Source organism: Lynx canadensis, chromosome D1, assembly GCF_007474595.2.
Source record: "Lynx canadensis isolate LIC74 chromosome D1, mLynCan4.pri.v2, whole genome shotgun sequence".
Lineage (NCBI taxonomy): Eukaryota > Metazoa > Chordata > Mammalia > Carnivora > Felidae > Lynx > Lynx canadensis.
This window is the reverse complement of record NC_044312.2, coordinates 58,152,859-58,168,317: the sequence shown is the minus strand read 5'-3', so window position 1 is coordinate 58,168,317 and position 15,459 is coordinate 58,152,859. Positions and strand designations below refer to the sequence as shown.

The following is a 15,459-nucleotide window of genomic DNA, read 5'->3' as shown; positions in this document are numbered from 1 at the left end:
ATCTGTGTATGTGAAAAGGTTATGTGTGAGTGGTGTGTCTGAGTATGCATGAGTGTATCTCACATTTACTGAGCCCTCATTATATCTATGTACTTTATAAAGATTATCCTTGAGATTGATAGTATTCCAGTTTTATACATGGAGAAACTGAGGTTTGGAGAGATGAAGTGACTTCCTTTTCCTGAAGGGTCACATAGCTAATAAGTGGCAGATCTTTCTCCTTGCTTCTTGTGGGATACTCCTACACAGAGGTCTGTGGGAGCCCAGAGCAGTCTTAGCATTGCAGGTACTTTTCTGAAACTCAACAGTTTCAGTCCTGATGTTATTATGGTTTCTTTGCCTTGGTCTCTAAAGGCAGTAAGAAGAAACTCAAGATTTCCTTCCAAGGTATGACCCTAAGGGGTCAAGAGAGCAGATACCCTCAATTAAAATGCTTCACTGAATTCCCATTGGAGGTTCAGCAGGCTAGTACTTCCAAGTGAACCCCACTGGGAGTGTGGGCAGAATTTTTTAGGTGAAGACTGGTATTTTGGTTGTAGAATTATTCATTGCTGAGTCTCCTTTAGAGAAGATAAAAGAGAAGTTGCTAACAATGAGTGTAAATTTGGGGGATGTATAGTGACATGAAGATAAAAAGATGAATAAACACATGTTTGCAAACACACACACACTGTCCCCATATCTATCATATGGACTCCATTTAGGAACCTGGAAAACAGCATTTCTTTTCAGTTTCCCACTTTTCCTTGTTATTGATTTGTGGAAGCAGGACACAGGATTTCATAAATTGAGAAGATATTAGAGCTGAAGAACATTAGGACCCAGCCAGCCTAACCCTCTCTTTTAGCAGGTGTGGGTTAGGGGCCAAGGAAAGGCAGTGCTTTACCCAAGGTCACTGGGCACCTCATTGGCAGAGCTGGGAGCAGGATTTAGATCTCTTGATTCCCAGTCCATCCCTTTCCATTACATCATGGAGGGATGAGTCAGGCTTATCTCGTAAATAGGAGGCAGCTGGGTTCTGTCACCTTGGAGTCTTATGTCACTGACCTCGTTGATTTTTCCTCTTGCCAGAGTCAAAGAGCTTTTGTTACTCATTAGTCTGCCCTGAAATAAGTGGAAATTGCTCCTAATGTCTTATCCTGGCAAGAAGGATGGGAGATATTCTGATTGCTAGAACCTCAGAGTTACGATGACAAGCTTCATTTGACTCTCTAGAGTGAGGCCCATAAGGAAATGGACTTTCCTAGAATCACATGGCAGTGAAATCAAACGGAATGCAAGTCTTCTGGCTCTAGGTTGAAAATACCTTGGCCACCCTCCCTGAGAAAACTTATTATAAAGGAAAGAGTCAGACAAACTTGGGCTATTCCTAGTTCCTGCACTTATTAGTCTTAAGGCCTCAGGTGAATTATTTTCACCTCATAAACCTCAGTTTTCTGATCTGTAAAGTGGAAAGAATCCCTTTAGCAGTTTGAGAGATGATGTATACAATGGGCTAGCAAGTGCTCAGTAAATGTTGGATTACCTTCCCTTCTAAACTTCTTCAGCATACTTTTTAAAGAGTTTTTTAGAGTTTTTTTAAGTATAACTTAAAAAATATATAGTAAAACAACCTATCTTAAGTGTATATTTGATCAGTTTAAAAAAATAGTCACCCCTAGAAGTACACTTCTAGCAAGATAAAGAATACTTCCATAACCCCAGAAAGTTCCTTGACATTCGTTCATTCTTCCTCAGAAGCAACCATTAATATCATTTCTAGTGCCACAGATTAGTTTTGCTTTTCTAGTATTACATATAAATATCACAGTATATACCCTTTTGTGTCTGATTTCATTTACCCTGTTTTATCCATGTTGTTGTGTCTATCAATAGTTCATCCCTTCAGCATACTTTTAGTTTTCAATGTCCTGGTTAGTGTTAAACTGTGCCCAGAACCACCGTGAAAACATGAGGGGTAGGCAGAAGAGACAAGATGAAAGATCAATGGATTGGGATTCAGAACATCTGGGTGCTAGTTTTGGCTCTATCAATACATAACCTTCGGGATGATCCGTTTTGGTCTTCATTTGAAAGATGAGATAATTGACCCAGCAGGGAAACCGACTTGTCCAAGGTCACTGTGTTAGCCAGTGAGAGCCAGAGATAGCTCCAGTTTACTCAATTCCTGGTCAGTGAGGAATATCACTGAGATTTTCAGAAATGAATCTTTATGTAGATCAGTAACTTTCAAGAAGGACTGAATGCCTGGATTGAATGGGCAGTCTTCCTAGGTAAGGCCAGCAAATTCCTTAGCTTCATGTTTTAGTCCCTTTCTTCTAGCTAAGGATGCCTTGTTCTGCTACCACAGAAATTGGCAGCTGGAAATTGGCAGCTGTGGATTCTGAGAGTGTTTTAGTTGCAGGTAAAGAAATGGAATCTGGACATTTTGGGCATTCAAACACTGTAGCAATGCTCAGAGACCCCTATTTCTAGGGTGTAAATTGTACCTAAGGAAAGAAAGCTCTCTGCGCAAGCACTAGGTATGTCTAGAACTAGACCTGCTGGAAAGGCAGTGCACACAGAATTGGCCAATGTGTCTTGTGCTGGTTTAATCTGTGCTTTGATATCTTTGTGCCATTTTTGTCTTCAAATGTCTGGTTTCCCTGGAGAATCTGAAATGACTCATTTAGTTCTTATAAATCCCCCTGGAATGACTTTCATTCCCAGTCATTTCAGATTTAGCTCACCATTTAGACAGAATGCCCAGGCTCTGAAAGATGCCTGAGCTCCAGAGAATGAAAACTCTTCAGAAGAAAGCTGCTGGAAAAGAATCCCTCCCACTTCTGCCAGCTTTAAGTCCCTGCTGGAGCAGAGTAGGGAACTCTATCATTCTATACAGCGGGCAGTGTAAGGTTTCAACCTGGACTGGCTCCAGTTCTCTTTAGATTTCTAGTCAGCAGCCCAAGGACTTAGCCTCGCAACTTTACCTGAGGAAGGGAGTGGGAGGCATCTCTTATTACTCATCTAGTAAAATGCCATTACAGTGCACCTTTGTCCTGAGCACAGGCCAAGTCCCCAGCTAAAGACCTTGCAGGGAAGGGCCAACTCTTGAGTCTGCCCTAGGCCTAGCCAAGGGTGGCATCCACCCAGCCAAGAGGTCTCTCCACTCATCCCTGGCACCAAGCCTCTGTACACAGGTAAGTATAGGTTATATAGGGATGAGCACGGACCACATTAAATTACAGCTCCATGGCTATGGGCTCCAGAGCTGAGAGACTTAAAAAACGTGCCAATCTATAACCCTGTGGGCAATGTGTACTGGTTAATCTTTAAGTAAAACACTAAAAAAAGAAAAAGAAAGAAAGAAAAGGTAGTATTTACATAGTCTATGTAGTTACTATTTGTTAAACATTATACTAAGCACTGGATGACTATGAGAACACAGAACAGAGAACAGCATAGACTTTAGAATAAGACTTGAAAGTCTGACCCCCAAACTGACGTTTATTTCCTCCTCTGTAAATGGGAGCTAATGGAATTATTATGGGGATTAAATGAGAAAATGTAACTCAGGAGAGTGCCTAGCACACAATAATAGGCAACATTTAGTGAATGCTTCCTGTGTACCACACAGTTTCTAACTCATTCAACAACTTTATAAGGTCTACATTTATTAGTTTTAAGGCCTAGGTGTGTATTTTACAGAAGAAAAAAACAGATCCTGAGATGTTAACTAATTTGCCCCAAATCACACAGCTTAAGTGGCATAGTGGGATTTGAAAGCATTGTATCATAGGGATTGAGAGAAAACGATGGAACCAAATAGCCTGGGTTAAATGCTTCATAACTATTATATAACATAACATTTATTATATATGACACACATATATAATATACATAAATATAATATTTATAAGAGTTTTAATAGTTCAAAATACGCTAGTAATTTTTATTATTTGCTATTTATATATTGTCCCTCATTTAATTCTCTAAGTATGTGTATTAAACAGGAATTATCCCCATTTACTTTGAGGAAACAGATTTGGGTGGCAACAGAGCCCTCTTTACCCAGATATATCCTGTGACCCACCCAGTGTTAGCTCCCTGGTAGAGCTGGAGTCCTAAAAAAGTTACACTTAGCTGGTTTAGTTTCCTCCTAAGGAGGTCCTTCTAACCTTCCCCTTTGCTAGAATCCCACCTACCTTACCCACAGTCTATCATTTCTATTTTAATTACACAAATTAACACAGATACATTCCTGTTGTAAAAGACTTGAATATATAAGCAAATATAGTTCTTATTGATGGAGTTTTACATTGTGACCATTTATCCACTCTTTAAACAATGCTGCAATGAACGTAACAGTATATACATCTTGTAAAAATATATTTAAGAGGGCTCCTAAAAAAGGAATTTCTATTGAAATATTTTAATTTTTTCTAAGTTTTTATTTTAAGTAATCTCTACACCTAAAGTGGGGCCTGAATTCATGACCCTGAGATTAAGAGTTACATACTCTTCTGAATGAGCCAGCCAGGTACCCCGCTGTTGAAATATTTATTTATTTTTAATTTTTTTTTAACGTTTATTTATTTTTGAGACAGGGAGAGACAGCATGAATGGGGGAGGGTCAGAGAGAGAGGGAGACACAGAATCCGAAACAGGCTCCAGGCTCCGAGCTGTCAGCACAGAGCCCGACGCGGGGCTCAAACTCATGGACCGTGAGATCATGACCTGAGCCGAAGTCGGACGCATAATCGACTGAGCCACCCAGGCGCCCCTGAAATATTTAAAGTATTTATAGATGCCATCAAATTGTCCTCCAAAAGCTTTACTAATTTATTATCCCTTTAAGTGTGATTGTGCCTGTTCTTCATTCTCACCAGTACTGGTCATTATAAATACTTTTAATTTTTGTCAATAGAAATAGCTAATAACCACTTTAACTTTTTTATGTTTCAATTGGGTTGTTTGCTTTTTCTCACTGATTTCTAGGTACTTTTTACTTGTGCAGATGGTATTCTGTTACATATGTTACAAATAGGTAATGTCTCCTTTATCATTAAAGGTTCAACTCAACTAACTCCCTTGAGATTCTTGCTGACAGCTGCAGTCCACACTGCTCCCTCTGATGACTCAGCATTGAGCAGACATGCACCCCAAAGAGATTCATCTCTCTCTATATGCCCAGTCATCCCATTCTAATTGGATTTTATTGTTCTTTAAACTCGTATTCCTCCTGTCTTCTACCCTCTTCTCTTTCCTCCCCAGTCACCAACAAAGACTCAAAGTAGTTTTAGGGCCTACAATACTTCAGATTTGTGCTTCCAATATATAGATGCTCAAGAAATGTAACTGATGATGAGAGCATATGCCCCTTTGCATTCCAGCTTCTGTGGCAAGAGTCACTCTTCTAACTCCCTTCCCACTCCCAAATGCCTCATAGGGCTAGGCAGAAAGTAATAGAATGGTAATGTAGTTTCATGGAAGGAAATGAAAATCAATGGCAACTGTTAACAACTGGAGAACATAACCACGTAAAAGAAGCATCCATATTCAGCTCCAGCAAATTACTGTCAAGTAGGAATATAAGCTCCATGTTGATAGCTTCTCCAGTTTTTAAAATCTGAAAATCTGTATTTTATGTTAAATGTGCCTTTTAAATGTCAGGCCAACATTGTGTGTTTCCTGGGCTGGAAGCACGCTGAGGTCAGACTGTATCTGTCTGCACATAAGAGGCACTCGATGTTTATTTTCCCATTTGTTTTCTTCCTTCCTTAGACTGAATGAAACATCCAGAACAACTAATGAAAGATAAAGGCACTTATATAATGGCCAGTAATTAGTTGTTCTAATGCTGTTTTATTTATTTCTATCTCTCAAACCAGACTAAGAAACATGAAAGAAGAGATCCATTCACACAGTACCTGGCACATGGGAAGGTCTCAGAAAAACTTGCTGTGTTGAACCAATTACTCAATAAATGAAGACCTGATTAGGTAATCAGTTTACATTTAGATTGTGAATTTACTTTTAAAATTAAACATCCATGTAATCGGCTCGGTACCTGGCACACTGACCCAAGATGTAAGGTAAGAGAGCATCCCTTAACCCAACTCTTTGTTTTACTTGGCAAATATCAGTTGACATTTAATATTGGTGTAACATGGTAGGTGAGGATGTGTGGAATTGCACAATGAAAATATGACACCTCTTTACAGCAGTCATGTCCAAACCCATGGCTCTCTGGCTCTCAAAGTCAGTCTTGGCCAGACAATCCCCATGTTTTACACCTCTCGGCCCAAACTTCCACTGTTCAGGACTTCTTCCTCCTATGATCTCTCTGGGGTGGTTTCTTCAGGGACATCCTCTGGGGATAGGTGGTTTGGGGTCTCAGTGGTGAGCACTGCCTTGCTCTTTCCTCCTCTGCAGCTCCTCCCGCCGCCTTGCCTGATGTTCACTCATGCAGTCCCTGAAGGCCTGTACCTGTGGCTGACACTGTCGCCAGTCCTGGTGTTGGGCCATGCACTCCTGTACTGCATAGTGGGAAGCAGCACAACCAGAGCGGGAAATCAGCTGGTCCAGCGGATCCTCTTCCTCATCCTCCTTCTTCACCTGTCGGGCCCAAGTATGGCCTTGAGTTGACATCTTTGAGAGTCTCTGGAATAATGGAGGCAAAGTTAGAGTAGGAATGTGATTATGAGGTTCCATTACTATCAGTAACATTGACCAAACTGCACTGTTATAGCCTATCTGTGCATCTGTCTCCCCTTGCAGAGTGTAAACTTATTTGAGAAGATATTGGGCCTGATTCATTGGTGCCATCAGTACTAGGCCTGGCAAGAGAGCAGATCTGTAAAACGGTTTGAACTCAATAGAATGACATAAAGTATATGAGAATGTTTAGCACAGCACTAAATAAGCTTGAATGGATTTTGCTAACGGAATTTGAATTAGGTGAAATGTCACTTTTTTGCAGCAGATGTCTCCCCAAAAGAATGAATCTCTCCTTTCCTCCTATTAGCCTTTTCCTATGGATGGAAAAGAACATAGTTTAACACTTGGGAGATTACCCAAATATGGGTAGCGTTTGACATACAGGAGGAATGGAGAGTTCAGTTTAGCTGTAGCATAGAGTGTGCATGGGCGCATAAGTCTGTGAGATGAGAGTACTTAATGTGAGGTTGATTTGCCCAGACTTGTCTTCCCAACATCATCTGCCTCAGAGCACCCAGCAGAAAGCAGCCTACAGAAGGAACTTGAGAAAGCTTTGAAGGGAAATAACCTCAGCCTTTGAACAAATTTCACCATGACAGGCTTTAAAGGAACTAGTAGTCTTCAATGCCTTTCCTGTTTCTCTGATTCATTCAACAAATGATTATTGAGTACCTATCATGTACCAGGTACAACGCAAGAATTGAGGATACAGGAGTGACCAAGACGGATGTAGTTCCTGCCTTATTGGAATTTACCCTTCAGTGCCTTTCCTGTGTCTCTGATTCATTCAACAAATGATCAATGAGAACCTATCATGTACCAGGCACTATGCTAGAGTTGAGGATACAGGAGTGACCAAGACGGATATAGTTCCTGCCTTAATGGAGTTTACAATCTAGACAATAAACAGGTTACCACACAGTGTGTACAGATAGCTAAGACTGGGAACACACTAGAGGGTCACCTAATCCAGACATGGCAGGAACAGGCTGAGTAGGCTTCCTGGAAGAAGTGATTTCTAAACTGAGACTTGAAGGATGAATAGGAGTTAGCCAAGGATGGGGAGAAACAATACGGGTAGTCAATGGAAGAGCAGGGTCAGGGTTGAGACAGAATTTGACACAGGAGAGGAACTCAAAGTTCTGTATGACTAGGGAATAGCAAATGAAATCGGCACTATGAGAAAATAGCGGATCATAGCAAGGTCTTGTTGGCCACGTTAAGCCAACATAGCCTACCCAAAACTCATTTGCTTTGGAGGCAGTATAACTTAAGGAAGGAGGTGGGTAATAGGTTTTGAAGAGACTAAGATTGGAAACCTAGCTTTGTTACTGACTCACTGGGTGACCTTAAGAAAATCACTTCATAATCTCTCTTGAAAAAGAGTTCACATCTACCTCACAAGACTGTTGAAGACTAAATGACATAGTGCACGTAAGCCTGGCATGTCCAAAGACTTCAATAAATAAGTTTTTATTACTGTACAGAAAAAGTGCCCTGGATTCTAAGCCAAGAGAACTAGGTTCGAATCCTGACACCATGTTTTACCATACAATCTTCTTAGCTTCCTCCTTAATAATACTGAACTCATACAACTAATATAAGGATTAATATGATAATGGACGAGAAATGCATGCGCGACAACAGGGCTCACAGTAAATGCGACGGTACTCTTTCCCCACCACATCCTGGCGTCAGTCTTCCCTGAAGGAAAAAGAGGAAGACCCATGGTTGGAGATCAGGGCAAGCAAATGGTCGGCAGCAGGATGGCTGAGACTGGCCTGGACTAGGAAGTCATAGGAAAGCAGAGAAATTCATATGTCCAAGGCACCTGCAGCTTCCACTTTAAAGTCTCCCATTTTAAGAAGACTCAAGCGCGCGCGCGGCAGCCAACCGCAGCCCCGCTGTGCCGGCTCAGCCTTACAGAGCAAGGACGCGGTACAGAGTGCTCACCGAGCAACAGGTGGAACACGAGAATTTGGACGCGCGTTCCTGCACGTCGCCGTCCGTCTGGTAGGCAGTTGTAACTCTCCCGACACTCCGACCGGAAACCGGCCTGTAAGGGAGCTTGAGAGCGGAAGTGGGGAACAGGGACCCGCCGCGCATAATCAGTGGCGGCCTCTCAGTAGAGATTCCGCCCTCCAACCTCGTCGCAGCCCCTTCTGGGACCCACTTCCGGCGAAGAGCGGAAGAGGCGGGCAGGTGGAGGCGGGGCTAAGATGGCGGCGCCTTTGAGGATTCAGAGCGACTGGGCCCAAGCCCTCAGGTGAACAAAGGCCCAGACCCGGGACGGAGGAGGCGGGTAACGCATGTTGTCTTTGCGTTAAGGAGCGCTGTACCCAGTCCAGGATAGGGATTACCTCATCGATTTTTAAGGGATCCCTGGGTGTAGAAAAAGAAGTCACACATGGTCATAGGTTTTCATTCTCAGAAGAGCTGTCCTGAGGCCAAAGCAACACGTACGTGCTGTGTGATCCCAGCACCAGGATTAGGATCAATGAGTGGACAAAGACAGGCAAACTAGGAGGCAGGGAAACTCTTGGCCAAGTAGTTCTAGTAATTTAGCAAATATTGACTGTATTTGCAAAAGTCCTAGTACTCAACCACCTACCTCCACATTGTCTTTGAGTGTATGATGGAATCCTTGTATTCTCGGACCCCCAGTGCTATGTTAGACATATTGGGCAGTTCTATTCAGGAAACAGTGTAACAACCACTACGTCCAGACCCTGTGAGTGTTGTGGAGTTTTAAACAGTGGTTCCTGCCTTTTAAGAAGCTGACAGCTTAATTGGGAATGCACAGCAAACCATTTATTCAATATCTATTTATTCATGGTATACTGTGCAAGTTACTACTGCGTGCACCAGGATGAGTACAGCAGTGCCATGAATGGCAACTGTTACTACTAAGGGTTTTTCAAATCGGAACAGTGGTGAAGATGAATAAAACATAGCTTTTTGCATTTAAGAAACTTACACTTTACTATGTGGACTAAATTACTTACTACAACACAGAATGTGTGACAAGTAATAAAGGAAGAACACTAACCTTTACTGAGGGCCAACCAGGAGAGAATGCAGGAGAGGAATAAAGAAGTAACTTGCTGGGGCGCCTGGGTGGCTCAGTCGGTTGAGCGGCCGACCTCAGCTCGAGTCATGATCTCGCGGTCTGTGACTTCGAGCCCCGCGTCGGGCTCTGTGCTGACAGCTCAGAGCCTGGAGCCTGTTTCAGATTCTGTGTCTCCCTCTCTCTCTCTGCCCCTCCCCTGTTCCTGCTCTGTCTGTGTCAAAAATAAATAAAACTTAAAAAAAAAAAAAAAGTAACTTGCTTAGGATTTTGCAGCCAGTAAGTGACAGAAAGTTACTTAGTATCAACCTAAATTTTTCTGTCTTAAAAGTGTAAGTCTTTTTCATTATATCCTAAAAGTGTTAAGAGTGATGAGGTAAGGATTTGGATGATTGAAGAGGAGCATTCTAAAACATGTAAAAGGTCAGTGACCTGTTAGAATGCAGACATTGTGTACTAGTCCCTTGTTTCAATTTGTTTTCCAGATAGCTAGGTGACCTTGAGCAAGTCACTTTTTCCTGAGCTTTAGGGTTTTTTTTAAAAGTCAGTTTTCTTAATAAATGTTTATTTATTTTTATTTTTTAATATGAAATTTATTGTCAAACTGGTTTCCATACAACACCCAGTGCTCATCCCAACGGGTGCCCACTTTCCCCTCCCTCCCACTCCCTATCAACCCTCAGTTTATTCTCAGGTTTTAAGAGTCTCTTATGGTTTGGCTCCCCCCTCTCTAACTTTTTTTTTTCCTTCTCCTCCCCCCAAAATGTTTTATTTCTTTTGAGAGAGAGAGAGAGAGACAGAGACAGAGAGAGAAAGAGCACACACAAGTGGGAGAGGGGCAGAGAGAATTCCAAGCAGGTTCCGTGCTGTCAGCACAGAGCCCATTGCCGGGCTTGAACCCATGAACCGTGAGATTATGACCTCAGCTGAAATCAGTAATCAGATGCTCAACCGACTGAGCCACCCAGGTGCCCCTATAAAAATTTTTTAAGTTTATTTTGAGACAGAGAGACAGAGCAAGGGAGAGGCAGAGAGGGGGAGAGAGAATCCCAAGCAGGCTCTGCTCTGTTAGCGTGGAGGAGGACCTGGAGCTCAATTCTAGGAACTGGGAAATCATGACCCAAGCTGAAAGCAAGAGTCAGATGTTTATTATTTTTTTTTAATGTTTATTTATTTTTGAGGCACTCAGAGAGATAGAGTGTGAGTGGGGGAGGGGCAGAGACAGAGGGAGACACAGAATCCAAAGCGGGCTCCAGGCTCTGAGCTGTCAGCACAGACTCTGACATGGGGCCTGAACCCACAACTGCGAGATCATGACCTGAGCTGAAGTTGGATACTCAACCGACTGAGCCATCCAGGCGCCCCAAGAGTCAGATGTTTAAATGACTGAGCCATCCAGGTGCCCCTGAGCTTCAGGTTTTTTGTTTGTTTTTAATGTTTGTTTGTTTTTAATTTTTAACACGGGAATAATAAAAGGTATTTTGTTAAATTGTGAGGATTAATTACACTGTTTGCAAAGTGTCTGGCACAGGGCTTGGTTTCCAATAATCCCAATAAATATCTACATATAAAGTATTTTTTTAATTTTATTTTTTATTTTTTAAAATTTACATCCAAATTAGTTAGCATATAGTAAAGGAATGATTTCAGGAGTAGATTCCTTAATGCCCCTTACCCATTTAGCCCATCCCCCCTCCCACAACCCCTCCAGCAACTGTCAGTTTGTTCTCCATATTTATGAGTCTCTTCTGTTTTCTCCCCCTCCCTGTTTTTATTTTTGTTTCCCTTCCCTTATGTTCATCTGTTTTGTCTCTTAAAGTCCTCATATGAGTGAAGTCATATGATTTTTGTCTTTCTCCGACTAATTTCACTTAGCATAATACCCTCCAGTTCCACCCACATAGTTGCAAATGGCAAGATTTCATTCTTTAGATTGCCGAGTCATACTCCATTGTATATATATACCACATTTTCTTTATCCATTCATCCATCGATGGACATTTGGGCTCTTTCCATAATTTGGCTACTGTTGATAGTGCTGCTATAAACATTGGGGTGCATGTGTCCCTTCGAAACAGCACACCTGTATCCCATGGATAAATGCCTAGTAGTGCAATTGCTGGGTCATAGGTTAGTTCTATTTTTAGTTTTTTGAGGAACCTCCATACTGTTTTCCAGAGTGGCTGTACCAGCTTGCATTGCCACCAACAATGCAAAAGAGATCCTCTTTCTCCACATCTTTGCCAACATCTGTTGTTGCCTGAGTTGTTAATGTTAGCCATTCTGACAGGGGTGAGGTGGTATCTCGTTGTGGTTTTGATTTGTATTTCCCTGATGCTGAGTGATGTGGAGCATTTTTTCATGTGTCGGTTGGCCATCTGGATGTCTTCCTTGGAGAAGTGTCTATTCATGTCTTTTGCCCATTTCTTCACTGGATTATTTGGGTTTGGGATGTTAAGTTTGATAAGTTCCCTATAGATTTTGGATACTAACCCTTTATCTGATATGTCATTTGCAAATATCTTCTCCCATTCTGTTGGTTGCCTTTTAGTTTTGCTGATTGTTTCCTTCGCTGTGCAGAAGCTTTTTATTTTGATGAGGTCCCAGTAGTTCAGTTTTGAAAGTATTCTTTTCAAAGCTGTGCAGCTGTATGGATAGTGAACTCCCTATTGATTTTTCAAAGCTGTGCAGCTGTATGGATAGTGAACTCCCTATTGATGAAATATTTGAGTATTCATTTAACCCGTAGATATCTATGCATTAAGTGCTTAATCCATGAATATTTCTTCAGTAAATAAAGTTTGTCTTAGAATAATCTATGCCTGGATGAGATGTTATACTGGATCATACCTCAGTACTATGTCCAAACTGAAAATTATATGATCTTCTTTCCCCCTTGCACCAGTGGCATCCTTTTCAGCATTGAATGAGCCTAATTAATCTTTTGTTTCTCTTCATAGGAAGGATGAAGGGGAAGCCTGGCTGAGTTGTCACCCCCCAGGTAATGTCCATATGCCCAAAACTATATGCCTTCCCTTTAGAGAAAGGGGATTTACTACCCCTAGAAGAGAGCTTCATACTTTCTCTTGACCCAAACTCCTTGCATAGTGCTCATAGTCTTCAAATGTTCTTGACCATTCACACCAACTCCTCCATTTCAGGGGAAGGCCTTAAGATGAGTTTTCCATTTGGAGGACACAGACTTACTCAGGGAGTGATTAAGTCCCTTAGCTATATATTATTGTATTCTAAGCAGTTCTGTAGTTTCATTTGTGATTTCCTGATGATGATTCCTAGATGTATGGCTCCAGCCCTGAACTCTCTTCAAGTTCAAGCAGAGATTGAACAATTATCTGCTAGACATTAATGCTTGAAGCTCTCACTGTTCTCTCTCTTTTTTTTTTTATATATATGAAATTTATTGACAAATTGGTTTCCATACAACACCCAGTGCTCATCCCAAAAGGTGCCCTCCTCAATACCCATCACCCACCCTCCCCTCCCTCCCACCCCCCATCAACCCTCAGTTTGTTCTCAGTTTTTAACAGTCTCTTATGCTTTGGCTCTCTCCCACTCTAACCTCTTTTTTTTTTTTTTTCCTTCCCCTCCCCCATGAGTTCCTGTTAAGTTTCTCAGGATCCACATAAGAGTGAAACCATATGGTATCTGTCTTTCTCTGTATGGCTTATTTCACTTAGCATCACACTCTCCAGTTCCATCCACGTTGCTACAAAAGGCCATATTTCATTTTTTCTCATTGCCACGTAGTATTCCATTGTGTATATAAACCACAATTTCTTTATCCATTCATCAGTTGATGGACATTTAGGCTCTTTCCATAATTTGGCTATTGTTGAGAGTGCTGCTATGAACATTGGGGTACAAGTGCCCCTATGCATCAGTACTCCTGTATCCCTTGGATAAATTCCTAGCAGTGCTATTGCTGGGTCATAGGGTAGGTCTATTTTTAATTTTCTGAGGGACCTCCACACTGCTTTCCAGAGCGGCTGCACCAATTTGCATTCCCACCAACAGTGCAAGAGGGTTCCCGTTTCTCCACATCCTCTCCAGCATCTACAGTCTCCTGATTTGTTCATTTTGGCCACTCTGACTGGCGTGAGGTGATACCTGAGTGTGGTTTTGATTTGTATTTCCCTGATAAGGAGCGACGCTGAACATCTTTTCATGTGCCTGTTGGCCATCTGGATGTCTTCTTTAGAGAAGTGTCTATTCATGTTTTCTGCCCATTTCTTCACTGGGTTATTTGTTTTTCGGGTGTGGAGTTTGGTGAGCTCTTTATAGATTTTAGATACTAGCCCTTTGTCCGATATGACATTTGCAAATATCTTTTCCCATTCCGTTGGTTGCCTTTTAGTTTTGTTGGTTGTTTCCTTTGCTGTGCAGAAGCTTTTTATCTTCATAAGGTCCCAGTAATTCACTTTTGCTTTTAATTCCCTTGCCTTTGGGGATGTGTCGAGTAAGAGATTGCTACGGCTGAGGTCAGAGAGGTCTTTTCCTGCTTTCTCCTCTAAGGTTCTGATGGTTTCCTGTCTCACATTCAGGTCCTTTATCCATTTTGAGTTTATTTTTGTGAATGGTGTGAGAAAGTGGTCTAGTTTCAACCTTCTGCATGTTGCTGTCCAGTTCTCCCAGCACCATTTGTTAAAGAGTCTGTCTTTTTTCCATTGGATATTCTTTCCTGCTTTGTCAAAGATGAGTTGGCCGTACGTTTGTGGATCTAGTTCTGGGGTTTCTATTCTATTCCATTGGTCTGTGTGTCTGTTTTTGTGCCATCTCACTGTTCTCTTGATTTTATCAAATCTAAAACCAAGCTGAGCACTTCTCTTGTCAAACAGGCTTTCTTTCTTGATTTTCAAATTTAAGTTACCACCATTCTAGGCATCAGAATGAAAAACCTAGTCACTTCACCATGTCACATCCAGATAGCTCCCAAATCCTATCAGTTATTTCTTTGAATGACACTTCTGTGTTAGTCTTATCCATTTGTTTGTCGTTATTGTGGTACTATTAAAAAAACATCAGACTTTTTAATAAATTTGTGAGTTTTGTTTTACTGATTATCCTTAACCTCAGATACCTTTGATTCTTTATATAACTATATTCTATTTCTCTGAGAAAAGAATTTTAAACAGTCTTTTGAGGAAAATGATGCTGTATAGAAGATAGTAGCTAGGTCTCATAGTCAAGGATTTTGTTTTTAAAGATGAGAACTAATTGTAGAGCAATTAAAATACAGGTTATATGTAGAGGAGAGAAGGGCTAACTGAAAAGCTAGTGTCTTAAAGGAGAGAGATTCAATTAACTCTAAAAGACTAAGATGAAAGAAGGTGAGGGTAAGTGCAGATGTAGATAAATGCATTGGTGTGGACATAGACATTTAAGAGTGTCTTCCTTCCTCCTTTCCTTACCCACCCTTCCTTCCTTCCTTCCTTCCTTCCTTCCTTCCTTCCTTCCTTCCTTCCTTTTTTCCTTCCTTCCCCACTTCCTTCCTGTAAGCTCTATGCCTTAATGTGGGGCTTGGCTTAAACTCATGACCTTGAGATCAAGATTCCTATGTTCTACTGACTGAACCAATTCTATTTTATAAACAGAAAACCAAGACTGAGATCATTTCAGTGACTACAGATGTAGAAAGGTCATTTTGAGGGTGTTGACACAAGATCGGTTAAAAT

At 41.4% G+C, this 15,459-nt stretch overlaps 2 protein-coding genes across 3 annotated transcripts in view; one reads left to right on the top strand and one right to left on the bottom strand.

Annotated features, from left to right (window-relative positions):
- Nucleotides 1–5,824: 5,824 nt before the first annotated feature.
- LOC115524680 (cytochrome c oxidase assembly factor 4 homolog, mitochondrial) lies at nt 5,825–8,870 on the bottom strand. Of its 2 annotated transcripts, none has more exons than XM_030331168.2 (2): nt 8,653–8,870; nt 5,825–6,642 (listed from the first exon to the last, which is right to left on the bottom strand). In XM_030331168.2, exons 1-2 carry the CDS (start codon nt 8,803–8,805, stop codon nt 6,376–6,378), a joined length of 420 nt encoding a protein of 139 aa, XP_030187028.1. In that variant the 5' UTR covers nt 8,806–8,870; the 3' UTR covers nt 5,825–6,375. The 2 variants fall into 2 exon arrangements, with proteins under 2 accessions (XP_030187028.1, XP_030187029.1); XM_030331169.1 differs by lacking the exon at nt 8,653–8,870 and adding an exon at nt 8,354–8,632 and having other exon boundaries at nt 5,986–6,642.
- The window catches only part of PAAF1 (proteasomal ATPase associated factor 1), a 36,018-nt gene continuing 29,383 nt past the window's right edge, over nt 8,825–15,459 (top strand). The window contains exons 1-2 of the mRNA XM_030331150.1: nt 8,825–8,965; nt 12,727–12,767. Of these exons, the coding sequence (XP_030187010.1) occupies nt 8,919–8,965; nt 12,727–12,767 (88 nt within the window). The 5' untranslated portion in view covers nt 8,825–8,918. The remainder of the gene's footprint in view (nt 8,966–12,726; nt 12,768–15,459) is intronic.

What these genes read in the sequence shown, in the direction of transcription:
- LOC115524680 (XM_030331168.2), bottom strand. Translation starts at nt 8,805, where the DNA reads ATGCGCGGCGGGTCCCTGTTCCCCACTTCCGCTCTCAAGCTCCCTTAC. An exon ending in CGTGTTCCACCTGTTGCTCG is followed by an intron (nt 6,643 to 8,652) that starts GTGAGCACTCTG and finishes CCATTATTCCAG; the next exon opens with AGACTCTCAAAGATGTCAAC.